Source organism: Fringilla coelebs (genome assembly GCF_963513975.1).
Source record: "Fringilla coelebs genome assembly, chromosome: 2".
NCBI lineage: Eukaryota > Metazoa > Chordata > Aves > Passeriformes > Fringillidae > Fringilla > Fringilla coelebs.
The window spans coordinates 89,785,523-89,812,196 of record NC_140029.1 but is presented as its reverse complement, the minus strand read 5'-3'; the positions used below and the strand labels follow the sequence as shown (position 1 = coordinate 89,812,196).

At 45.9% G+C, this 26,674-nt stretch overlaps 1 protein-coding gene across 7 annotated transcripts; it reads right to left on the bottom strand.

Moving 5' to 3' along the window:
• Positions 1–3,767: 3,767 nt before the first annotated feature.
• ZNF384 (zinc finger protein 384) lies at positions 3,768–26,674 on the bottom strand. 7 transcript variants are annotated; one of them, XM_084223741.1, is made up of 11 exons: positions 26,055–26,105; positions 25,674–25,722; positions 24,599–24,788; positions 21,901–21,967; positions 21,521–21,761; positions 20,864–21,185; positions 8,619–8,843; positions 7,787–7,969; positions 6,917–6,995; positions 5,939–6,097; positions 3,768–5,775 (listed from the first exon to the last, which is right to left on the bottom strand). In XM_084223741.1, exons 3-11 carry the CDS (start codon positions 24,649–24,651, stop codon positions 5,500–5,502), a joined length of 1,605 nt encoding a protein of 534 aa, XP_084079867.1. In that variant the 5' UTR covers positions 24,652–24,788; positions 25,674–25,722; positions 26,055–26,105; the 3' UTR covers positions 3,768–5,499. The 7 variants fall into 7 exon arrangements, with proteins under 7 accessions (XP_084079867.1, XP_084079871.1, XP_084079870.1 ...); XM_084223745.1 differs by lacking the exons at positions 24,599–24,788; positions 26,055–26,105 and adding an exon at positions 26,111–26,674 and having other exon boundaries at positions 21,901–21,971; XM_084223744.1 differs by lacking the exons at positions 24,599–24,788; positions 26,055–26,105 and adding an exon at positions 26,111–26,674.

The following is a 26,674-nucleotide window of genomic DNA, read 5'->3' as shown; positions in this document are numbered from 1 at the left end:
CCTCATTAAAAGAACTGGATATCCCTGTATGGCAGTCTAAGTTTGGTGGCTGAAGATAGCCATCTAGGCCTAATGTAGCAAGACTTTAACTGAACACTACACAGCTGGGTCACTGAAAGGGAAAAGAAAGGCAACAGATAAGAACTACATGATGGAGCCAAGCCTTATCGTGAGACACCTCAACCAGCTCAATTTAATTCAGCTGTTTGGAAAGATGAATACAGTGACTTGATCATGGTCTGTAATTCATTACACAAGAAGAAAGACTTCTTATAGCAGAAGACTTTAATGTACTCAACAAAGGCATAGCAAGAGCCTATGGATTAAAATTTAAAAAAGTAGTAATATAGAGTGGCAGTTTCAATGGTAGTGATAACTAACATAAAAACTGTAATAAGGGACGTGGTTGATTAACCATAAGGCTTTAAATTATAAAAGTCTTAAATCTTTCTTGAAGATTTAACTGAATTATAGACCAGCAATACTATCATTAGTCATGGCTGAGATTCTGTTACTGTTTGTGGGTGAGTTTTCTAAATGATTCCAGCCTACATGATGTTTCCTTTTAAAGCAATGATAATTTGTAAAATCCAACTAAGAAGAGAAAATCAGCTTGGAAAAGGACAAGAAGAAAAAGTGCTATTGCCTTTCAGCAAAGATACAAGATGCAACCTAATACAGAACTCCAGAGTCATTGTCAAGTCTTCTTGGGTACAAACATATAGAAATAAATGGATTGGCAGCACAATGAAAATGCAAAGTCAAAGAATGCATGGAGCTGAAGAAGGACCGTGGGATCTTGTTAAGAGAATATTCCACTCTTGTGAGTGGGAGGTAAATAATTGAACTGTTGTTGGCTTGAGTGCACAAAGCTGCAGACTGCAGAACCTCAGGCTTCATCTAAAGAAGGAAGAATTTTGTACAAGTTGATACATTTTGTGTCTCACAGGTAGCTACTGCACTTTTTAAACCACCTGGAGCACTTTGAATATGTTAAACCATGGGAATCCAAAGAGGAAGACCTAATCCAAACTCAAATAAGGAGATAATGATGGTAAGGTATCTTCAATTATTTCCACATCAGCAACAGGACTGGGTAAACAGAGAAATTCTCATTGATAAGAAAAATAAGGAGGCCCAGAATAAAGTGGCATTTCTGAAGCTCAATGGAAAAGTCCCTTAGTAAGAAATTTCTTCCTGGGCAACAGTAAAAGCTATAGGCCCAGCAGCAAACTGCACAAACACGAACAGCAACACCTTTGAAATGACTGATAACAGGAATTGTACAGCCTCAAATACATATGGATGCCCATGCTAGGTATCAAATTCCAAAAAGGGAAAGGGTAGCAGACATCAGAAAAAAACACCTCAAACCAGGGACCAGGAAAGGTGATTTCAAGCACCTTTAACATATAAAATGAAAAATCATTGCAAAGAATTTTAACTTGTGAGCCATTCCCTGGGGAATTCAATCAGTCAGCATGGTATTACTCTGACTTTTAAAGCCTTCCCAGCTTAATTCAAGGCAGTGCACCCAAATCAAGTAATTTTTCAGACTTCAAGATGATGCATTCAAAATGAGAGAACAGCTTGAGTGAAGCTGGCAGTTTTGTCCTGTCCATGTGGAACACGGACATGCAGAGGAGAGGCACAAGTAGTAATAAACCTGTGCTGAGTCTGCTAACTTCCAAGGGGAGCAAAACAATCAACAGAGCTGTCCATGGGAAAAAAGAAAGAAGGCAGAGGAATATGAATTAAACTCTCCTGTAAGAAGAAACATAACAGATGGAAAAGGTTAAGGCCAGACAGCAACCAACATAAATTAGACACAATAAAAATAGAGAAAATTCTTAAGAAAAGCTTTGTGACTAGAAAAACTAGTGGTAAAATGAAAGGAATATTTTGCTCTTTTATGCCTTTCAATCACAAAATACAGAAAGAAATCTTATTAATAGTACTGACCTATGCTAGATAAAAATGGTGAAAATGGTAGTGACATGGAACAGGAGAAACCAGTCAAGAAATATTTCCAATTCCATCTAAAGAAAGGAACAGAATGTAGCAGTCATATGAAAATAGCAACTTCTATCTAGTACCATAGTATCAAAGTAGATAAGACAACACCTACAAGGGATGTATATTTTGAAATCATCAAAGAAACAGGAGGCCTGAAAGAGTTTAGTAACTAGCTCTCTAGCCCAGTGATTCTGATCTTTAATTTAAACTTGGAGTATTAGACAAATACCTTAAGACACTCATGACAGTACTCCCAAAAGGCAAATGAAATGACTCAATGACAAATTAATGGAAAAACTATAGAGATGAAGAATTAGTGGATGAAAAAATAAAACCTGTAACACAAAGGTTTTACAAAATACAGATTCTCTAGTTAAAAAAAAAAAAAAAGAAAAGAAAAAAAGAAAAGAAAAAACCCAAACCCTAATTTCATTCTTAGATGACATCATTATACATTTGTTTTAACAAAGGGGACTGCATAGGTGCAACATACTTAAATTTTTATAAGGCATTGACCTAGCACCATAAGTCAGAAAGATAAACTGTACATAATCAAATACTAAGAGGATTAAGAAATGATCAGCCTGCAGGTCTCAAAAAAAAGCTAATGAGAAGTTGCACTCAATGCTTTTCAAGTTAGCAAGATGCAATATTGCATTTCAACCTGGATCTGGAAGTAAAAATAACAACTGATACAGTTCAGGGGTGACAGAGCAATGAAAGCTGTGAGTAACCTGGTCCATCAGCCAGCCAGGTCCATTCACACAGACTGGACTTGGACACAGCCACACGTGAAGCACCCAGGAAACAAGAACCCAGAGCATTCCTATAGAGAAGGGAAAACAGTATCATGGGAAGCCGAGACTTTGGATGATCAGACTTGACCAGATCAGCAGCCACTGTGAGCTCCTCTATGATGCTGTGAGAAGAGGGAAAACGCAGTCCTCTGCAGACTAAAGGCAAAGAGCCAGGGGGACCTCACCCGTGGCACTGGGGCTTCAACACTCAATTCCAAAATGAATTTGTTCATAAGATAATGAAAAATTTGACAAGATGTACAAAGAAAAGACAAGAATAATTCATGGACCGAAAGATATCCCTTACAGTGGAAGATTTATAGAGTTCTGTCTGTTTACCTTGTCAAAAAGTGGATTGAGAAGAGACATTAGAGTGTTTAAATGCAAGTCTGGAGGGGAAAAGTCCCATTCAGGCTCTCTGAATCAGAGAGATGAATGTTTCCAGAACTAGGAACCAGAAGTCAAAGCAAGAAGAAATCTGGCTTAAATATTTAAACAGTGAAAACACGAAGCCCTTGCAGCAGGCTACCAATGGATTTTGTGTCCCAGTGCCTCAAAATCAAGCCAATGCATTTTGTTAACATAGTTCTTGGGGCTCAGTACAGGCTAAATGGACTGAAATGTCACCTGTGAAATGCAGGAGTCAAACCAGACAGCTCCTTCTAGCCTAGACTATGCACCTACCAAGCACTCCACCTGTTTGCAGCCAACCCTGGTGACTAAACGCAGAGAAAAAGGTTTCTGCCACAGGCTCCCCAGGTGCAGAGCTCCTCGCTTTCCTTGTGCAAACCGCAAAGTGCCAAAGGCAGGGAAGTGCCGCCCTCACGCTGCGCCTGCCCGCACGGCCCCTCCACACTCAGGGCAGCCAGAGGCTCTTGCAGGGCTCAGCTGCAGGGGGAAGGAACACACGTCACAGGGGCAGGGTGCTCGCAGCAGCACCTTCAAGGAGCCTTTTACACCAATTTATTTCTATACAGGGTGGTTAAAAAAAATAAAATAGAAGCCCCTATTGGTTGTTCATACAGAAGTCTGGGATTCTATAGGCTTTGGGTGGGTGACTGATTTTAAAACCCAACAACACATGCTTTTTCCCTTGCCTTCTCATTCTCTTCCAAGTCAGCCTCCATGATCCAATGAAACTAATAAGTAACACACAAGACTAGCAGTCATGTGGACCAATTAAAAAAAAACCAAAAAGAGGAAGGAGAATTGAAGACGAAGAGAAAGGGAAAAACAAACAAAGATTGAAAATAAAAATTCGCCAGGATAATGCGTTTTATAAACACAGAGATAGAAACAGTTACAGCAAGGACAGAGCGGGCCAGGGGTGGGGAATAGATATTTATATATATATATATATATAAATTCAAGGGGCCTTCAGTTTATTCTTGTTGGCTCCCCCTTCTCATTAGATTGGTCTCTCTGTGGGGATCTTCATCCCCTTCTCTCTACTGTCCATCTTTTGGGGATTCTGTCCCATGACCAGGGTCCAGAAGAGGCCACCACTGCCATGTGAGTCCAGCCCGTCTTGGCAAGAGGGAGCCTGGGAGAGCACTCTGGCAAGAGATGAGCAGGAGAAGCTAGCCGTTCTCTGCTTCCTGCCAGCCCCTTGAAAAGACTATTCCTCCTCCTCCTCCTCCTCTTTCCCTTTGGGAAACTGGGGGCAGGACAGGTATGTGAGTGTCAGAACTGCTGTCATTCCACCTTTCAGGAAAGGGAGTAGAGAGAAGGGTGATGATTATTTTGGCAGTCTCTTACCCTCCCTCCAGTTGCTTTTTGGTTTGTTGTTGATGCCTGCAGGCTTTTCTGAGGAGGGGAAAAGCAGGAGGGAGAGGAGGAGGAGGAGTACAAGCTGCTAGGATATCATCCACAACAGGCAGGAAGGGCAATGAGCAGGAACCCACATTCCTACGGGGCCATTGTGCTGCTCAGACAGCTGTGAGAGAGAGGCAGCAGCCAGTTCAGACAGACTCCTCTCTACTGCTCTCCACTAGGGGAGGAAAAAGAATGCAATACTCCACAGCCCTTAGGCAGTGTAGGCACCTGTCCATCCCAGAGAACATGCCTCACCTCTCCCCCCTCCACTGGTCTCACCTTCCACTGGGGAGAAGGTTTCTCCCATCCAGTCCTTGGGGCAGGACGAGCGACCCCTCCTCCCTTTCACAAGCAGGAGGGACAGGAATGGATATTTCTCTCTTACACACTCAAGGCAATCCTCAAAGAACCCCATCCAGCTGTGAACCCTGCCACATTCTTTTGTGGCCTACTAAAAACACGTGTCCAAGCCCCTGTATATACAAGGGCCGTCTCTCCATCCCATCCACCACGCGTGTCACAACACGCAACCCCGCTTCGTACACATCCTACAGTGAGAGAGAAGGCAAAACAGGGGCCTTTCTTTGGGTTTCAAAGGAGGGGCTCTTGCATGAGGAAGTGATCCCAGCACAGGAAAGGGGCTCTTGCACAAGGAAGCATCCTCCTACCAGGCAGGCTGTTGCACAGAAGGAGCACCCCCTTGAGACAGGCTGTTGTGCAAGGGGCTGCCATGAACAGGGTTACACAGCCAAAAGAGGCTGCTGCAGGAGGAGAGGCCGGAAACTGTTGCACGAGGAGGGCCGCTGCACAAGCGGTGCCCCTGGCACAGGCTATGCACAAGAGGCGTTCTGCTCCCTGGGTTGAGGTCTCTCTAGGAGCTGGAGAGGTGCTCCACTTGGATGGCGCTGGTGCTGACAGTGAGGCAGATGTCCTTGTGATGCTCTGAAGTCTTGTAAGGAGTCAGGTCAAAGGAGCACTGGGGGGGAGGGTTGGGTTGGTTAGTGTCTCCAGAAGGGCCCCCTGCTGCCCCCCCGCCCTGTGGCTGGAAGTGCTGCTGCTGCTGCGAGGCCTGGGCTTGTGCCTGAACCACCTGCTGCTGTGGGTCAGGGATGTTGTGTTTCCGCATGTGCTTCATCAGGTATGTCTCCTGCAACGGGAAGGACCGCGTGAGAGGAGGGAACGACACTTGTAAGCGCCAAAGCCAATAGGGAGGGACACGGCAACTCAGGGGATTGCTCCCATTGGATCTACAGAAGCTGCTCCCTGGGAAGTTGACCATTCCTGCTAGCCCCAGGGCAGCAAACACTCACCGAGGTGTAGGCCCGGCTGCAGATGGAGCAGGTGTAGACCTTGGCGTGTTTCACCGTGTGCGTAGCCAGGTGTACCTCCAATGAGGCAGCATCCGTGTACGCACGGTGACAGTTGTGGCACTTGAAAGGTTTGTCTTTGTTGTGCTGCCGTCTGTGGGACTGGGGGGTGGCAGCAGCAAGGAAGAAAGAGAAAGCAAGTGTGAGGAAGGAAGCAAGTACTGGAGATGGCTTTACCTCAAACGCCCCATTACAGCCAGGCCCCAAGCTCCTGGCTGCTCAAGAAGGTACACCTGACTCCTAGCATAGGGACAGAACTTGTCCCTCCAGCCCACCACACCCTCCCCACACATGCCCTTCCCTCTCATGCATACTAGGCATTTGAAGAGCAGAGACTCTAAATGCTCTACAACCCCCATCTTCTCAGTTTCCATGCAACTCTCAGTCTTTGCTTGGTCTCTCCTTTTCTGCTCCTCTATACATCTGCTCCCTGCATCTAATACCTTCAGGGCAGGATTTGCTTTAACTGCTTGCAGGTGTTTACAGCTCTCTGCTCTTTGGCACATTCTACAGTCCCCCTCCTCCAGGGTACTGCAACAGGACACACCACCTCTGCTTCCTTTATCCCACCCTTACACCCTCCATTTCATTGTAAAATAAACAAAAAACCCACCCAGATACCCATGCTTTATTCAGTGTAACATTTCACAAAAGTCTCGCCCCAGCTAAGTTAGAAAACTGCAAAACAGATGGGGGGAACTTCACTAAGGTCTCACCGCTTTCAAGTTAAGTTAATTTTACATTTATGTGACTTCTTTGGGCCACTAGTGCCACAAGTCAGGAATCTATTCCCTGCCCAGGGCTTCAATAGCTTTCTCCACTCTTTTACTCTCCTCCCAGATGCCCCACTTCCTCCACCTCCTCTACCACAGGCACCCTTGCCAACCCCTGCCAGCGAGCCGGACACACCCAGCCCCTTACCTGCAAGTTGGAAAGCTGGGTGAAAGCCTTTTCACACCCAGGGTGAGCACATTTGTAGGGTCGGTCCCCGGTGTGGATACTGTTGAGGAGGAAGAGCACAAATGGGAGGCAGTGAGCAGGCAGACAGGGCAGACTGCCAGGGCCTGCTGCCGTGTGAAGGGGATGATGTTGCCTCCAGATGCTGTTCTAGCAGGACAAAGAGAGCTCTGCCCAGCTCTCGCATCCAGTTAGAAGTTGAAGACAGGCAGTCAAGCAGATTTCAGAGTGACTAGGATTGGGGAGCAAGAGCTTAGGAACGCCAGGACAGCTCAGCATGTGAGCTACCTAAAAATGTATTAGGAAGCGGTCTGGAGGTCCAGGCTCCCTGCTCCAAGCTCAAGAGTCCCAAATGACCAAGAGGAATCTGTTCTCTTGCTTCCACAGTACCAAGAAAGCAGCTTTGCTCCCTCCAGGATAGACACACCAACACTTTTCCTTTTAAGTAACAGGCTGAGTTTACCTACAGTGTTAATCTTTCCCTGTCCCCCTGCAATGCCAGGAGCAGCTTCCACACACTCAGTCCAACCCCCGTGGTGCCAGGCTGGGATCCCCTACAGCCAATGCCTCTCTCTCTATCGCTCTCTCTCTGTGCCGCCCGCGGTGCAAGACCAAGGATCCCCAGGGACAGCATGTGCCCACCTCAGCCCTGACGTGGTCAGTGTCTCCTGCGCAGCCTCCACTCCGTCCACTCAGGTGGGTCACCTCCTTCTGGGGGTGCAGCCGGCCGCATTCCCCGCCCGCCCCCCGCATGCTTGGCGCGCGTGCTCCAGAGGTGCATGCCGGCAGCGCGGGGGGACCAGGGCCAGGCCCCCAGCCTCCTCTGGCCCTTACCGTGTGTGCTGCTGCAGGTGGGAGAGCTGGCGGAAGGCCTTCTGGCAGTAGCGGCAGGTGTAGGGCTTGGCCCCCGAGTGGATGCGGAGGTGCTGGGCCAGGTAGGATGTGTTGGCGAAGCTCTTGGAGCAGTGAGGACACTTGTGCGGCTTGACAATCGCCGTGTGGAGCTTGGAGTGGATCCTGCCGAAGAGGAGGAGGAGCAGCAGCAGTTGGACATGACCGCCATCTGGCTAGTGCTGATGGAATGAGGGCACAAAGGGGGTGGGACAGCACCACGCTATCTGCTACATGAAGGAACTCCAAACACAGCATGAGCTCTCTTGGTCTCAAACTGTGCTCCCCTTGGATTCAAGAGACCATGGTCTGTCTGCACCGGGGGAGGATCCAGAGAGAGGAACTATAGAGCTTGGACTGAGGGGCATTGGCAGAGCTGTGTGTGGGAAGCCTGTGGCTGAAATAGCAGGGGGGGCTGCAAGCCTGGACTTGAGGTGTTTGGCAGAACTACGCTGGGGCGACAGGGAACAGTCCTCCTATGCCCGCTCTACTCTCACACTGACACAACCAGCCCTAGCTCCTGTCAGAAAGCGTCACTCCGCTGCCAACGCCTCTCCGGCGGAGCAGCGCTAACCTGAGCACGCCCAGCCTCTCACAGCCGGGGACCAGGCTCACGTGTCCGATACCGCTACTGCCGCTCTGACGCGCGTACGACCTGACCAGCCTGGGACACCCAGCCGGGTCTGCCCAGGCAGTCGCCCACTGAGGTGCTCACAGCATGCTGGGATGACGGCAGCATGCAGTGCAGAGGGCCCCAGCCTCCTCTGGCCCTTACCGTGTGTGCTGCTGCAGGTGGGAGAGCTGGCGGAAGGCCTTCTGGCAGTAGCTGCACGTGTAGGGCTTGGCCCCTGAGTGGATACGAATGTGCTGGGCCAGGTAGGAGCTGTTGGCGAAGCTCTTGGAGCAGTGAGGACACTTGTGTGGCTTTGTCTCCGTATGGGACTTGGAGTGGATCTGCATCTCCGACTTGGAGTAGAAGGTCAGCGAACACATCCGGCACCTGGGACCGGGGTGAGGGGAAGAGACAGTGTCACATGGGGGTAAGCCCCAATATGGATCAACTCTAACCGGACAGGATCTTCCACACTGAGTGAAGAAGGGGTGTTTTCCCACCATGTGGTACTGGGGAGGTTTCACCTGGGACACTGCTTGGCTGTGAGTGGTTCAGTCCCAGGGGAACAAATTTAAGCTGGGAACTGATGTAACAGAACAAACAATACTTCACAGCCAGACAAGTGAAGATGTTGGAAGGAACCAACTGGATTGTGAGAGGCAGAGAAGCACTCCGAAAATTTTCCAACAGCAATCCGAAGGGGATAGGAATAATTCCCAGACAAAACCCCATAGGGTTAATCTATGATTTATTTCAGTAAAAAAAAAAAAAAAAACTTGGAAAACCTGGAAATCCCAGGTTATAGTTTGTATTAGAAGTTAATTCCACGTACTGTGAGGTCTATGGGAGCAGAAATGGCCAAATCCACTTAACTCTGCTCCCATTTCTGGAGAAGACACTCAAATATTTAGGATATAAAATGCTGAGAATAAAAGCAGTGCTGCCTTCCTAGTGGGCCTCACAAAGATACTCTGGATATCAAATGTGGTATTTCATTGGTCTAGTGGGCTTTCATCATTTCAGCCTTACTGATGTGATGCAAAATGTTTTGTCTGGGCGCTTGGATCCATCTGTTCCCATAATGATCAGAAATGTATTTGTTAACACACAGACTCTCTGAGCAAGAAGAAGCAGTTGGCATCGCTCTGCTACGGATGCTGCTGTTAAAAACTGTTCCTCCACTACGACACCAGGCTGTTAAGAGAAGCTCATACTGTTTTACAGTTCAAGATGGTAAAAGCTTTTGTGGTTGTTAATTTGACAGAGAGATAGAAGCTCCATCCAAGTTCTTTCTTCCATTTCCTCCCCATCCCCCATGTGTGTCAAACAAGGAGCAGAGTAAAGGTTTATCTGAATTTAGGTTTTTCATTTACATTAAAGACAAAACAGAATCTCCACATGTAACTTCCAGGGTCACATTTGAGAGAAGAGATGCCAGCCAGAGGAAGGCTGGTTAACATGAATTCAAAGTTCACAGTAGTTTTGTCTGGGAATTTCTTGATTTTTATAGTGTTTACAAAACTGCTCAGGAACAAAAGTCTCTGCAGGTATTACAAGCCACAGAGCTGATCCTGCTCTTCCCCACATCCATCTCCCCTCAGGAGGATACTTCATTACATCTACTGTTGTGACTGTTGGAGCCAGAAGTTTTATGATGTGTGCAGTCTGATTAGCGTTATGTCATGTAAGCAGTATTTATCCAGCACCTACCTTAACTTCCACGGGCCCTTCCGAGCCACAGCTTGATTCCAAGCCATTTAGCTGGAAGCCATGCCTCCCTAGCAAGCACTCTAACACACACCTGTCATAACATTTCCCTCCTCTCCACCTTTGCTCTTTTACATTCATTATCATCTCTAACAGTTGTTCCCACGTGTCCTACCTTCATCTTTCCCTTAATCCATTTTAATTGCAAGCCCTAACAGAACATGCAAGCTAAGTACATCCTTACATAAATCCCTCCTCAATACACATACACACACACCAAACCCTGCTGGAATCAACAAACAGAAGCAATTTGACTGTTTATCCCTACATCAATTAAAGATATAAGGAGTAAAAAGGTACATCAGCATCATCTTTTTTTAAAAAAAGTAGCTCTTGGTTTATAAACCAAACTATCTCAAGTCACACAGTTTGTTCCAGACTTCCTAAAATGCTAGACTTGAACAGAGCATATGTATTCTGCAGTAATCAAGTCATACTTACATGATGAGGACTGTGTATCCTTGAAAGCACCAATGTTAGAAATAACTCTGAGGTGAACACTGAACTGAAAAATACCTTTGAGTCGCCAAGTCCAGCTCCCTGCTACCACAAGCAGCATAATTACAGCATAATCCCATGCTTGACTTTTAGCAAGTTCCTTCTCAGCAGATGCTGACTTCCATTACTCTCAATTGAACCCCGTTCCACAGCACTGGCCCTCTGATAAGGAACCATTCAATTGAGAACAAGCTCCCAGTGTGATGCTGTGCTAATATGGCTCACCAAAACAAAGGGGAATAGCAGGTATCCTTTTTATATACAGGAGGGGAATGACTGTTCTTGCCAACAGCATGTCTAATTCTGAAGCCAATGTCCTCAATAATTACTGAAAAACTCACACAGGCTCAGCAAACTTAAAGAATGATGGCATGTGGAAAATTGGCTTTGCAGGAAAGATTCACTGACTCCCGTTGATCTAGGTTTGGAGTAAAGCTTAAAAGATAACTTGGTTAATAGCCAAATAAATCTACAAAGGGAGAAAAATATCAATTACTAGGGGCTTATTTTATGAACAAGTCAGATATAACGAGGAACAACAACTGACACCAAAAGTGGAAAAAAGAGGAAACAGGCCTTTTCCAATCATGAGAATAATGCATCTTTGGAACAAGGCTGGGAGGCTACAATATGGTCTCAGTCACTATGGCCCCTACAATCAGCATTCAGGGAATCCGGGTACCTTTCTGAGAGAAATACCCTTCTAAGGGTTTTGCTCTAGTTTAAAGAGAATGCTGGGCACTAATCTCTTCTGTGTTGTACAGGACTCTATATTTTAAATTGTCTATTCTGATCTGAAAAATTAATGAACTTTACCGTGCTATCAAGTCCAAGTAGTCCCATGCATTAAATCTATAGTGCCATAAAGCCATCAAGTTTATCTTCCATAACTCCTGTGTACCCTTTCCTTTACTTATTTGCTTTGCCTTTACTTATTTGCTTTGTATCTGCCTTCAGGTCAGAAATTCTCTAGAATAAACTTTAATGAAGAGAAACAGACTGCATGTCCTTTTCTGTTTTCAAAATAAAATTATGAAGAAATTTTCAAAACATCACTGGCACTTGCATGACAATGATAAACCTGATTATTAGCCAAAACAGGCCTCAACAACAATAACAGAACCCCCCAAAACCCTAACCTCCCCAAAAACCCCAAAATCAAAACAAAACCCTCAAACGAACAAACCAACCAACTCCTGTTGTCTGAATTTAGCAGCTACAGACATTCTGATATTGTTTTTCAAACAACATTTAGAATTAAAATCTTGCAAGAACTCATTTTCTAATCATCTAATTAGCATCAACCCTGAGAGAGCAAGAATGTTATGCAGCATTAACAAATTCATGAGCCTTATGAGTTAAAAAAAGCCCTGGAATATAACAGAAAGCTGCATTTCAGAATTTTATATTGTGTGGTATCAGGCTTTTTCACGGGAACAAATGATCCATTTAATTAAGGGCTTTGCATTCTGCTTCAGACAACATCAAATATTAAAGGGGAAGATGCAATCAGCCCTCTAGTGGGCAAATATGGATTCAAAAAAATGTTAAATCTATATGGATAATGAGACTATCCCATCTGACACTAGCAGCATTTCACTGTTCTACTTCAGTGAAATTCTGGCTGGGGAGAGGAAAATAGGGAGTGCTCCTTACTAAGCATGAATGAAACACTATATGAAATAATTGATTTCTACCCCCCCTCTGTTTAATATCCATTTTTAATAGTCTCCCCACTGCGCTTCTAAACTACCCCTCCTTTGGCTGCATTCTTTCTGACAGCAAGGAACAGAAATGACTGCAGCATTCCCATTGATGGTGTGACACAACATCCCCTGCAGATGCTTGTTATGGCTCTGCAAATTCAGACAGCCTTGGAGAAAATATCCTTAATAAAACAGAGGTTGATATCAACAGTTAAATTAGCACTCAGCCATATGCCAGAGATCAAAAGTAACCCCTTCCAATGCTTTCTTTTTTGTAGGAAATTAAGACATTCAAAAAATGTTCATGTTAGAGACATTCTCAAAAAATCATGAAATGCCAGCAAAAGGTGGATGTACAATTCTAATTCCACTCCCATATGAAAGTCATCACAATGAGTCATAAAGAAAATGATGCCTATAGCAACTAGACTACAACTCTGTGGCACACAGTGCTGTATTTTTTTCCACTTTTCATGGAATGTTCCGCCTCATTCATCAGATGCTGTTAGGAGATAAAATGCCATCTGAAATACCAGCTCATAGTAAAATTTGCCCAACATGGATTAACAGCCTTTTTCAATCAATCAAGTGCTTAATTAATCAGTATCACAGTTGTGAGAACTATGTAAGCTTTTATATGGCTCTGAGAATTCGAATTCCTAGTATCTACTCAGAGTAGTCTAACAAGTTAATTGAGTCCTTGCTCCTTGTGTTAGGCTACATATACAAGTTAGACCATCAGTAAAACTAAAAATCAAACCAGGAAAGTCTGAAGTTAGACTAGATGATAAGTTTAGGCTGTCAGAGTCAGCAGTTCATTTAAAAAGGAAGAAAATGTCCTGCCTTTGCAGAGCAGAGTTAATGAAGTAACTAATTCAAGCATAGCATAATAATGGATGCACAGTTCATGATAAATGCTTGACCCTCACATTCCCCCATTTTGAAAGCTGAAGTTAAATACTTGTTAATATTTTGTAAGAGGAGGTGAAAGGAGACAAAGCTAACATCCAAGATACACAGGTACACTTGGGCAACAACCAAATAAAGCTAGTGAGTACAAAGATGCCAAATGAAGGCACAGGAATTGTACCTCTGCTTCCACAATGCAGTCAGCATCAGCTCCTATTCCAAAGCCAAGGCTATGCTTCCACTGAACAGTTTACACTACTGGAGTGTGTAACAAAGCTATCACCTATGCTCAGAGATATTGGTCAACTTACTTCCACAGTCCTTCAGTCACCTGGTGGCTTGGTAAGGCTGCAGAAAAACATACTCTCATATACTGGCAAGGCAAAGAGCAGTTCAAAATGCTCTCATCATATGGCACTTTCCCAGTTCCCAGATTTGAGGGCATTCCTGCATTTTGTCCATTTTTCCAAATGGCCCTAAAAATCCCTGACCCAGAATTTTGTGTTATTTCAGCATACTTCACAAATTCCCTGTCTTCTTTTAATGACTCAATCATATATGCTTTCAACAGTTGCACCTTAAACCTCTTCTGTCCAAGTCTTGCACTGGGAGCTTTCATGATGTCACTTAATTCCTGAAAAGTCTTTGTCATAATCATTACTTTCCAGAATACTGTTCCTCCATATTCTTTATCTTTAGACCAGACACATTCAATAGTCCAACAAAACACTTCTGTCTGATAACGTTTGCCATTGCGTCCAAACATCTGGACTTCAGTCCCTGGCTGCTGGAGACATCATGCTGTCCCCAAAAGGCTAAGTCTTCCACGGGACTGTATTAAAATATATTTCGTCTGAACAATTAACAACCACATAAAGATCCCATTTCTTGACAGTTACCCACCAGCATTGCTTTTATCTTTAGGTTATCAGCCATGACTTTCTGTTGACCTCCAAGGACACTGTTCACCAATTTTTGAAATCAGTCACCACAGACCAACAAAACAATAAAACACAATAATGTGCTTCCTACTATAGTGATAACATGCAAGAGCTAAAATTAAAGGAATACAAAAGGCCCATTAGAAAGCACTAGGAAATTTGGAAACACCAGGATTAAGGTAATCCATGTCACCATAATTTGGCTCTGCAATGCAGGTGCGTTCTGATACAGCTGTACTGACTGTTTCCACAGAACTGCACTCTTATTATGTTGCACAGACAGATACTTAACAAGCAAGCATTCAGCTTTTTATATCACCACTCTGGACAGCCTTAAGCCTCGTCCAATTCCAACATGCAATTCCAACCTCATGAAGCAGATCACTCATCTCCTGTACCCACCACAGAAATATCAGTGCTCCATAAGCACTCATCTATCTCCACAATGCCCCCATTTTATGTTTTGTAAGGGAAGGGAATCATAAAAGACACAGTGAAACACAGTAAGAGAGTTGTACCCACTAATTTCAAGTGGCCAAGCTGATATCTGTGACCTTTTTTCCTTTAAAGGAAAATTCCTATTACATGCATTCATATCACTGCTCCTCTAGATGTCTGTGCTACTCCTATGAGCTCCAACACTTCTGCAAAGCAGAACAGAGTCTGACCTGTAATGTAGAAGTGTTCAATGATACTTGAGATTATGGTTTTAGGAACACTAAATGTTAATTATTTATGTATATTATAGAATAACTCTCTATGGTCATTCGTAGCCTGAGAAAAATGTAAATCCACTGAAGATTCAACCCAACTCATACTTGCATACACTTCAAGGCAAGATTATCTGTAGGGCTGCAGGATACCACAGCAATCTGTGGCAGAGGCAAATGTAATCAACAGTTCTTCATACTAGGAAATGCCTTCCCCAGATCATCCTCCTCAATTCCACAATTCCATGTCAATGCATTTTATTTTCTTTTCACAGAATATTCCTTTCAGGTTGAGCAAACATGCAGGCCTCTGACAGGCTATCATGCACCAATAACTAATCGAGGATGGTATCAAAGTGCATTGACTCAATAGGGCCAAATTAAGGTGTAATCACGTAAGAGGCACAAAATACAGTTTTAAAGTTCCCTCTCTCCCAAGCTGAAACTGTGACTATCCTTCTCATTCCCTTGCACACACTCATTCCATTGACAAGTAACATGCCAAAATTAGAATTTGTGACTGCATAACTTCTCCTGTCAATTCCTTCTGTTTGGCACTATGAGAAACTGCCAAGGGAAAGCACACACTCACAGTTACATCTCAGCAGAAGGGAGAGAACTTACCATAACACAAAGTTTTACCTCATTATACTCTCAGGCATGTGGCCAGTCAAATTGTCATTTTCTAAGCTCCAAGCACTGCATTTATATATAAAGCAAAGATTATGTGTACAAACTGCATGTATATATGTAAATGTGCATGTGCAACAGTATTCCTTAGAGCTCTGAGATCATAAGACAATGCCAGCCACTCTGGAAAAGGGGTAAGGATCTTAAAAATCAAGACAAATCTCAAAAATACGCAGCTGAGGAAAGAAGAGAGACTCTCTTGGAGTCCTCTGCTGAGGGAAAGGCTAATAAGCTCACCCTTGATTAGACATCAGAGAATCCACACAGGAGAGAGTCGCTGGAAACCAGGCATCATTAGTTCCGCTGCTCACGGAACCACTTGTTAAAAAAAGCAAACAGAAATTCCAACGTGTGGCATCATACTGACACCCACGCTGGTCATCAGCAATCTTAAAATCCATTGCATAGACCTCTGCCACTGCAGCTACGATGATAAATGACAGCAACAATACTTTCTCACCTTTTTCCAGCCTAAGAGGGAGATGAGGTTCTTTGCCAGAGGAGGTCACATTCTTATGCTGACATCAAAGCCATGGCAAAATTTAGCAACACTGGGTTTAATATTTCTAGGCTTTGGAGGGAATGTGGTCAAACTTTCTGCCTGACACTTCAAACTTAATTCCCCTTTTGCCCTTAGCCTTCTAGCGCAGAGCAGTCTCCTCTCCTGCACCAAGGCCCAGACCCAATTTCTTTACCCACACACCCTAGCCTCTTGATCCTATACTGCAGGGGCATTTTGCTACTTTATTCCTTCAGTTACATAACACTTATCTCCTCTCCCTCATGCTTCTATTTGTCCACATCCCATACTCTTGTCCCTCTCTGTTCTGCCAGTTCTAGGTACTTCATTTTCCAGCACCTAGCAGGTCTGGTTCTTTCCTCCACCCCTAGGTCTTTGCTGTTTATAGCTTATTCTTGTGCTAGCTCTCCCCTCTCTCCCTTGCAAAGAGGCTCCCCCTCACATCCTCTGCTACATTCCCTAGTTTGTAGGCTCTTGTCTTTTCTCTCCTCCTTTCTGATTCCCATCTCTACTAAGTTTCCAGATTTCCTCAGCACGAACAACTCCAGTCCCTACCTCATTCTCATCCCTACCACATTTGAACTAAGCAGTGTTGTCTCATGCCTTGCTGTTGTGTTCATCAGAGAGGGATGTTACTGTTCACACTGGGCACTAGAGACCCCTTCTGAAGCAGAAGGAGGAGCAGCTGTGCCTGAAGGAAAAGCATGTTTGGCCCTTCAGTGCAACTCTAGAAGATGCTTAGAGCTGTAGAAAGAGTAGATATATAGTCCAGCCTCACACAGAAACTGAGAGGTGGTATTTGTCTCCTCTGTGGAGATGGACTGTCAGCTGAGTGCCTGGAGTGGTGCAAGCCTCAAGAAGCCTCAAAGAGAATATTACCTTCACATATTTCTACCTGCAAACTATAAATCATCTCAGAGCATGCTTAACAGATTTTTTCCAAGCTTAAAATTGGCCAAATTCAACAATATTGTCACAGACACGTGTGGCGTACTAAACTCATAGCCACCGCATTACAAACTGATTCAAAACTTTAGAAAGTTCACTAAACAGTAATCCTAAATCCAGTACAGGGGAGAAAAAACTGGCTTAAAACAAGACATGTCTGTGAATACACCACCTGCTGTATTCAAACCACCAGCTCCCTTTGTGTACATAATCTGCTCTCTAATGAGGGTCTCCATCCAGCTTCCTCATCCTCTACAGCTCAGTTTACTCAGGCTTCTGTACACTTTTGCACCTTGGACTCATCTCTGAAGTCCCTCAGCTGCTTATTGTTTCCCAACTTTCCTGCTGTTCCCCAGTGAAAGCAAGGACAACCCAAAACTAGAAGTGGAGAAGACAGAGCTTGTTGATTACACTATGACAGTGAGGCCCTTCTCAAGCCAACAACCTTTCTACTGGTATCCGAGGCTCCAGAGCACAGCCTGCAAAACATTCCAGACTATAAACTGGTATTCATCCTGGATTTTACTTAGTATCAGAGCCTAGCAATGCCTATACAGAACTCTCTTCCTCTTACAAAGAAACTGCTTAGAGGAATGTCAAGAGAAAGAGAATTGATGATCTGGCCCAGAGCGGCTGAACCAACTTATCAGTCTTGTCCACTGATCACATCACACCACAGACTTCTAAAAGTGCACAGGTACAGCCACCACACCAGGACCAAAAAAAACAATCCTACTGTATTCCAGGACCTGTTTGCTACCTTTTCCTCAGCACCTTTTAAAGCATTGGGAAGAAACCATGTGCTCCACAGTGCCAGCATCCTTCTAGAAAGACTCTTGATGCTGATCTCATTTTCCCAAGAAAAAGGGAATTCTACAAAGATGTCAGGGAAGATTAACAAAATGCTGACGGTGAATCCAGACAAGAGTGAAGTGACATTACTCATGAAAGAAAATGCTTCACAGGACTGGGTTAGATGCTGTCCCCTGCAGGTGCAAGCATTCTTCCAGCAGCACAGTGCAAAGCACCAAGGACTCTGCCAGACGAATCCTAAGGACAGACGTCAAAGATCTGCAAGTATTGCCATCATTAGCAAAAGCCTTACACCTTTTCTTACAAAAAAAAAAACCCTAGTCATAAAGATTCTTCCACCACTTTCACAGCAGCCTACTAATTCACTTCTAGAGATGATACAGCAGTAAAAACAGTTGCTATTTGCTGGAGCAGGCATCTCTACATTTAGTAGAGAATGGGATGAGCTGCAGTACATGTATCAAGGTTTATGCTCCAACACCTCCCACATCTGCCTGGCTGTGCTCCTCATTCAAGGCCTTACTCTGTCTTTATCACCACACTAGCAGACAGGAATTACAAATATTAGCCACCTGCCCAGACACTCTTGACAAAAGAGCTCACAGAGCTCAAAACCAAAACTTAAAAAAATAATTAAATTTGACAAAATCATCCCAAGCTTTAGGAATTGTGTATTTAAAAACAAAAAATCACAAAAAAAAAAAAAAAAATCACACTGATCAATGTAGTACAACCCCTTCCAGGAATCTGAGTACATTATTCTTAGTGTCTCATCATGGGAATCAGTGAAATCATACAAATGTAGTCATATGAATGCCAAAACCAACTCCTCCTCCAGCCTGAGAAAGAAGCAGGAGTAGAGGAACCTCACCCACAGTCTTAATTTAGCTAGCATATGTCTGCATAGTGTCTGTAGTGACGGGAACTACTGAAATCATCCTCTAGAATACAGAAGGATCCCAGTATTCCTCAAAGTTTTAACTTGTGAGTCTATTCATATGTATATTATAGAGAAACGATTTTACTATGTTGCACAAAGGTCTTCTCTCCCACAGCTCCAAGAGAAGATAGAGCTTTCCTTTATTTTTCCAACAATCACTTTTAGTTCCAGAGGGTGGGTGCATCATCCAAGAGCAGATCTCAAGGAGGGCAGAAGCAGATCTCAAGGAGGGAAGAAGTACTTCCTCCTGAAGTACTACTATTGGGGGTCTTCAATAAATCTCAGTTTAGCTTTCTCACACCTAAGCACTGCTCAGAGGAAGGCCTACTTAGGGTGGGAGCCAGTGAAAGAGGTACCACACTCAGATTAAACATAAAGAAATTACATGTTCCCACATATATACTCATCTGTTTTTTCCCTTTTTCATGAGCTGTTACACAGACTATGCGTGTTCATAAAGTTTCTGCTGAGTCACTCCACCTGGTCTTGGGCATTTTTTTTTCCAAACTTACAAGTAAACAAGGAGCTATAATTAAAGCCCTGGTTCAGCTCTAATTCTAGTGTTCACTGCCAATTGTGTCCCCTGTAAATACATATTTAACAACCTAATTAGCAACCCAGACTGTAAGCAGCTTGAGTAGTGTGGATCTGTGGCTATGGCCCAAAATAAATGGTGGGATTACAAATAGCAAGCTACCTAACACTCCCACCCTTCCTCACCATACGCTGATTATATTTTCAAAGTGGAAGAACTGGGACATTGGCTAAGATAAAAAGGCTGATCCAAGCTCTGCTTTTGTACCCATTTAACTGTGTTGATTAAAAAAAATGTAAACATTAAAAAAACGCTATAGTTAAAAGTGAAAAAATGCCTGGGGTGGGCGCACAGATTCTATGTAGATGCCTTCATATTCCTAAGGTGCAATTCCAGAAAGGTAACTAAATCTGTACCAAAACAAAGAACATCTAGGATGATAAAAGGAAAACTGTTTGATATGGGATCCTGGGCACATTATAGGCAAGTGAGAAGACCTAGGGACCATCTCCTGTTTCTGTTTCAATTTGGCTACTACTTCGCCTCTTACCTATCTTAATCATCCACCAGAAACATTATCATTGAATCACCCAAAAGTGCTCCTGCTTCCTGCCTAAGACAGACCACCACATTTACTGCCTACCACTTTCTGCTCTGTCTGGTTCCCACCTTTTCTAAAACACCCACACTGCTTATCCTCTGGTTCAAGTATTCCCTCCTACCTTATCTCTCCCCTCCCCATCACTCACAAACTCAAGCCACATCCCTCCAAGCTCAGAAACCCAACCTCAGGGCTCAGAACTCTCCTCCCTCTTATCTGACACACTTAGGGCTCAAAAATACCCTTACTATTTAATTCAGAAATACATTTTTTTTTCCTTGTTTTGTTTGGAGTGCTGAGATAGAAGGAGATCACATGGGGCAATACACACAGGAGCAGACATTACCACCACAGTTCACTTCCTGCTCTGTGTGTCTCCAGTTTGTAGTCTTTACACTGGACAGACTGGAGTCCTAACTGAGGAGCACCCAGGTATAGCAGGGCTCTCAGCTACACCAGAAGTGCTCCACCTGCACCAGCCAGCACTGCACTCTGCAGTACACCAGCCATACTACCTGGCTGTGCCATCAAGGATGTAGTTAAGCCTCCATAACATCCTGATCATTAACTAATCTAGTAACATTAACTACCATATATTCAGGAAATCAAAACTGTCCACTAGAAGGAAATCCTTAGTTTTGGGTCAACCCACCAGCTTGTACATTCCTGACCAGAAAGAAAACTTAACTCTTTCTGCAGCTCAAAGAGTCTCTACTCAGGGACTCTCTAGGTACAAGGCAGAGATCTCTCCTTCCCCATGTAACCCTCTGAAGGGTTACACCCCCATCCCCATGCAATGTCACAGTCAAGGTTGAACCCCACTCCCCACCTGTATGTCTTGCCATCCTTGTGCTGGTCCTCATCATCCTCGTTTGTCAGGACAAAGGGGTCGCTCATCTCTGGCAGCCCCGACTCCTGCAATCGTTTCTTCTTGCGGCCCCGGGGTGGTTTGGGGGCAACTCCCCCACCCCCGCCACCTTCAGCGAGGGCGGTTGTCCCTTTCTTGGACAGGTCTGGAACCACCTGCAGGGCTGCCTGGGAGCCAGGGGGTAGCGCAGAGACAATCATGGGAGCTGAGATGGGAAAGGTCTGGGCAGAGGCGGCTGTGGTCACCAGAGAACCTGACGGGGAAGTTATCACCAGACCAGGACCTGCAGACAAAGGAAGGTGGAGGACGTCAGTTATTACATCTCCAATTATGCCAACCTCCTTATCCCACAGAAGCACCTACTTTTGACTGCAACACAAACAGAAGGGTAGCTTCCCCTCCCAAAGCATTCCCAGTCTCCACTGCTTGAAGTCAAACTTCCATAAAGAGGGTGGATGTATGGAGTGTGTAGAGATTCACAGTGAAACCACACCAAGGCAGTCCACACCATCAGTAAGGCTAGGAATAACCTACAGGCCAGTAAGGATTCTCCAGGACCTCCTGTTTCCCCATCCCACGGTCCCCTTTGTAGCTGCCGAAGCCTCTGGAGTGCCCTACCTGCTGTCATGAGCCCAGCAGACTGCACTGGTACCACGGTGATGTTCTGAGTCACGGGGGCTTGGCTGTGTGGTGTCAGCTGCTCCGGCTTGGTGTCCGAGTCCATGGAGATACCAGTGGGCAGCGCCACAGAGGTGGGGACTGTCAGCAAGGCAGGGTAGTGGGGGGGAGCCAGGCTGCAGCCCTTCTCTGTGGGCAACAGCTGCTCCTTCATCTTGTTAATGAACATGGTGTTCTCAATCTAAACGGGGGAAGGACAGGTCTTAGCATACCCTGGCACAGCTTTGCCCAGCATCTGGCTGAGCAAGAAATGCAACAGAAATACTCATCACGCAACACGCAATGTAAACTTCTGAATATAACACGCTGGGAGATCTTACCTGTCCCGAGACGGTGGGCACTGCTGGCCAGAAGTACGGGGAGGAGTTGAAATGAGATTCTTCCATCCTAGCTGGGCACAGGGGGCAAGAAGAAGGGGGAAGGGAAGAGGAATGGAGGATAAGGAAGACAAACACAAACACACACAAAAAACCCATTAAACTCAAAGAGACTCCAACATGGAACTGACTCAGTCTAATGCTGTGACAGTTCCTTAATCTCCCCTGTCTTTCTTGAGCAACTTCTCCCCCCTTTTGAGCTATCTGACCAAATTAAAAAAATATTTTCAGGGGAAAAAGGTGCCTGTTATTCCCATGGGCTTGGGTCCATCTGAAATGCCCCTTGCCCAGTAGTCCTTCATGCAAAAAACAGGACTGATGAGAAACCCACAACACATCCAAATTTTCCCAATTATCATCCACCCAAGTACATGGCATAAATGAAGTCTGTGCATCTGCAAGCAGGCAAATACAGATGCAAACTGTTTTTCACCATCACAGACAGTCTGACCCCACAGGCAGTGAAAATGTTGGACCTTGCCTGTCCCTCCACCCCAGCTCAACACTAAGGACCCAGATGCAGCAAAGGGACATTAGCATTATGTTACACAGGAAGAAAGACAGGCAGAGAGAGGGAAACAGACTTGCCCAAGATAACAGACAGCCACAGCAGACCAAGAAGTCAAACTCAGGGCTCCTAACTTCCTGCTGCCACCCCAGCCCCACTCTTGAAAAAAACACAGAAATATCATTCAATAATCCTGCTCTCCTGCAATGAGACTAAGCAGTAGGAAAACAACCTGATTCCCCTGCCCCTGAGATACCCTATTTCCAAGCAAGATCATGTCATGGCTCTTCATTGTCCATTTTCTTCCCATCTTTGGACAAAATTCTGTAGGAATCTGTCCCCAGCCAAGTGCCCAATGCTCCATCTCAACTTTCCCTGCATTCAGAGGACGAGTTAGACACCAAAAGAGAGTCTCATGAGCACAGAGGTATAATCTCTTTGGTAACACCTGACTGAAGACACACTTTCCTTTCTAATCCTTACATTCCTTTGTGTAATACCATTAGTGGACAAAGTTTGTTACACTTGCAAGAACACTACCCAAAACCTAAAGAAATTAACAAAACGGTATTTTCTGAAAATAGATACATCTATTCCTAAACAAATGGCAAAAATGGTAGGTAAAATCTATGCTCAGAATACATTTGGCAGAGAGCACAACCACTGTAGGTTTTTCATGCAGCTACCTGCAAGCTGTCCTACTCATATTTCTGTTATGGTCTGTCAGTGGTCTAATAATTGAACAATATTGCTTCTGAAGGGTCTATCTCAATCCTCAGGGGAGTTCAGAGGGATGCCCCCAGTAGCATGAAACACATTACAGAAGTATATCAAGACAGAATAAATACATGTGGAATTGCTGTGTGTGAGCCAAAATGCAAAGATAATTTTCCTCTATGTGGAGAAGCAGTATTTAAATGAACCAAATTACCCGATAATTTTGTTTTTATGAATTGCTCATGCAACAGCAAGGCCAAGTACTCCTGCCTCACTCACTCACTGCAAATCAACCAATAAACACACTTAAGGATAAATTATTTACCTTACGTTGGTGGCATGCAGTCAGACTGCTCGCTGCCTGACTGAATTACTCTGGATTTGCACCGCTGTGATTCAATCAGAGGCTGATGGGGCAAGACTCTTACCTTCCTTCCTCTGCTTTCTTTTCTGAGCCAAATTAATTATTAAGTACACTGCCCACAGCACAGCCCTTTGCATGTAACGCTTAATTACATGACTTTTTTCTTCCACAGGATGGGCACACACGAGGAGATAACACATCCTTGGCAAGTGAGTACCACCTGAATCAAGAGTGGTATTTTGTTTGGAATTTCCAAGTTTGAAGTTTTTAGCTTGGTTTCTGTTTTGTTTTTAAAATAAATAAGCAGTTATTTGCTTAGCTTCCACATCAAAAACACCAAAGTGAACCTGACTGTCCAAAACCACAAAGTCTCATATAATAATAATCAGATGCATTTTCCAGAGAAATTTTGTAGTTGTCCAAGACTCCCTTGGATGCAATTGCAAACTTCAGGAGTTAAACAGAAAGATGCCAATTTAAGCAGAAAAACTCACAACAGCTTTCTTATTTAAAGAGAACAAGTAATAAAAGGCAAGTCCATTTCCAGATTCCAAAATCCAGACTAGCAGAGGCCAGGGCACTCAGTGGCTGCTTGTCTCCATCTTGCCTTCCACCAGCACTTCACAGAGAATCTAACTTTTGTTTGCTCAGCTTACAAAGTGTGCAAGTCAAACACGGCTCGTACTGATTCTTCAAAGGACGGCTACACTGATTTCATTAGACTCCCTCAGAATCCACCTCCCCATCCAAAAATCTCAATGCTTGACCATATAATCTGTCAGGCCTCAAACTTCTGGCTTGAAAGGCTGAAGTGTGATGGAGTTATAAGAATGTGGAGGAAAAGGAGAAATGGTGTAAAAGTTGAAGCTTTCATGCAATTCCACTAGCAAGCCAGTCTTCCAAAGGCAGAAAACAAAGGTAAGATTCCTCCACCAACCGACTGGCCTAGTACCCAGAGCTGTCCCTCCCCTACCCCATTTTTAGGCTAAAAGGGTATTTTGAAAACATGCACCCCTATTGGCAGCCCCCACTCAGACGCTGCTCACACTTACTTTACCAGAACTCTGCTCGTAACCCTTCCAATTGCTCTATAACTACCAGACATGGGCTGGAGCTTCAACCCTGTACCACAGCACGTTCCCACTGCAGGGCCTTCATCATCCCAGCTTCCACAAACAGGCCAGAGATGGGACCTTCTTCCTATTCACCAGTCTAGTATCAGACAGATGTCAACGTACCCTCCTGATATAAACCAAAAACACTTTCTGTGTACACACCACAAATGTACATACACCAAATAAACAACCGAGTGAACCAGAGAACTCACAAGGGACAAGGGATCTGGAGTTTAGATCTCACAGAATCACGTACTTAACATGCTGCATTTATACTTCTTGGCAGGTCATCACTTTTATCATAAACAGACAGACAAAAGCACGTGCAAGTATACAGTGAGATACAGGCTGTGTTTCTGGAAGGCACAATCAAGGACGTGCAAGTATTTGTTCAGAGGTTGACTTTTAACACGGGTTTCTTTATTTTCCAGGTGCCTGGTTTTTATTTCCCATTCGGCACTGAGTTTTCAGTCAACAAAAGGCCCTGAGAGTAATGCTCAGGAACAATTTAGACTGTTGTTTTATGTCTGCCCAAGATCTTTGTTCAATGACAAGGAGCTTTTAGGCTTAATTGCTGCAAAATACTAAGGATGCTGAAAGCCACACAGGCTGTTACAACAGAAGCCAAAATGCTTCCCCGGTAATCATAAGCAGCAGAAAGTTCAAACGCTGTTACACCTTTAGAACAAGCGCATTCGAACACACATCAGGAATATCCCAAATGGACGGGACGGAGTCCTGGATCCCAAACCTGCAGGCTAGAGACAGAACTTTGCTGCCGTTCCCCGACACTTGTGTAGCCTCCACCCCGACCGGGCGAGCCTCTGTTGGAACAGGTGCCTGGCAGCGGGCATGCCCTGCGCCTCAGCTCCTTCCAGGCGGTCAATCCCTGCTCCCGCACCCTGCAGCTCAAACGCCCTCACGCCCCCAACTCCGGGACCCGCGGCCCATCCCATCTCCTCCCAGCCCGCGGGGGGCGGGGGTCACTCACGCAGCTCCGGGAGCTCCTTACCCCTCTCACTCTCCCTCCTCTTGCATTTCTCCTCCTTCCAGGGCCGGCTCTGCAAATAAACCGCCTCGGTTACCGGGGCGCCCGGGGGCCCGCATGGCAGCGGGCGGCGCTCCGCGGGGCCCGCGGGCCGGGGCACCCCGGCCATATGCGGGGCAGGCGCTCCCTGTGGGGCCCGGACGCGCCTCCCTGCGCGGCGGCCGAGGGCGGGGCCGGCCCGGAGCGCGGCTCCCCCGTGGCGGAGCCCCCGACACCGGGACAGACGGGCGGGCGGACGGGCAGACAGACAGCCCGCCCTCCTCCATTTCCGCTTCCAGATCGCCCCGACCCCGGAAGTCCCGTTGCCCGGCCCCCCGCCTGCGGTCCCGCCGCCCTGCACTTTACCGGGCTCCCCCCCAGCAGCGGCCCCGGCCCGGCTCCGGCGGCGGCGGCCTCCTCACCGGAAAGACAGCGGGGAGAAGCTTCCGGGTCAGGGGGCGGGCCGCGCCTCGGCGCTTCCGGGTCGTCGTGAGAAGCGGAACGGCGTCATCAGCGGTTTCGCTTGGAAACGGGGCGGCGGAGCGGCGGCTGCGGCCCGGGGGGAGGCTGCCCGGGGCGGGGGCACCGGCGAGGCGGCCGCGGCCGGAGGTCGGGGCGGGGGTCGGCCGCGCGCGCGCGCGCTTACCGGAAGCGCGGAGGGCGCCGGCGCGCGGGGCAGCCCGGGCTGGCGGAAGGGCGGAAGTGCCTGTGGCGGGCGGGGGGCGGGCGGGCGCGCGGCGTCCCCGAGCCCGGCCGGCAGGGCCGCTTCCGGCCTCGCGGTGTCACGTGACGCGGGCGGGCGGGGGCGAGGCCGTCGCCCTCATGAATATTCATGAGCCACCGTGAATAGTAATTCGGTCGCCGCCGCCTCTGGGTCGGCGCGGAATGGGGATGGTCCAGAGGAGTTCTCCCGAGCGCTGTGCCTGCCAGCGCCTGGGACGGTCCCGGCCCGCCGCGATGATCCAGGGGAGTTGTCCCAAAGTTTG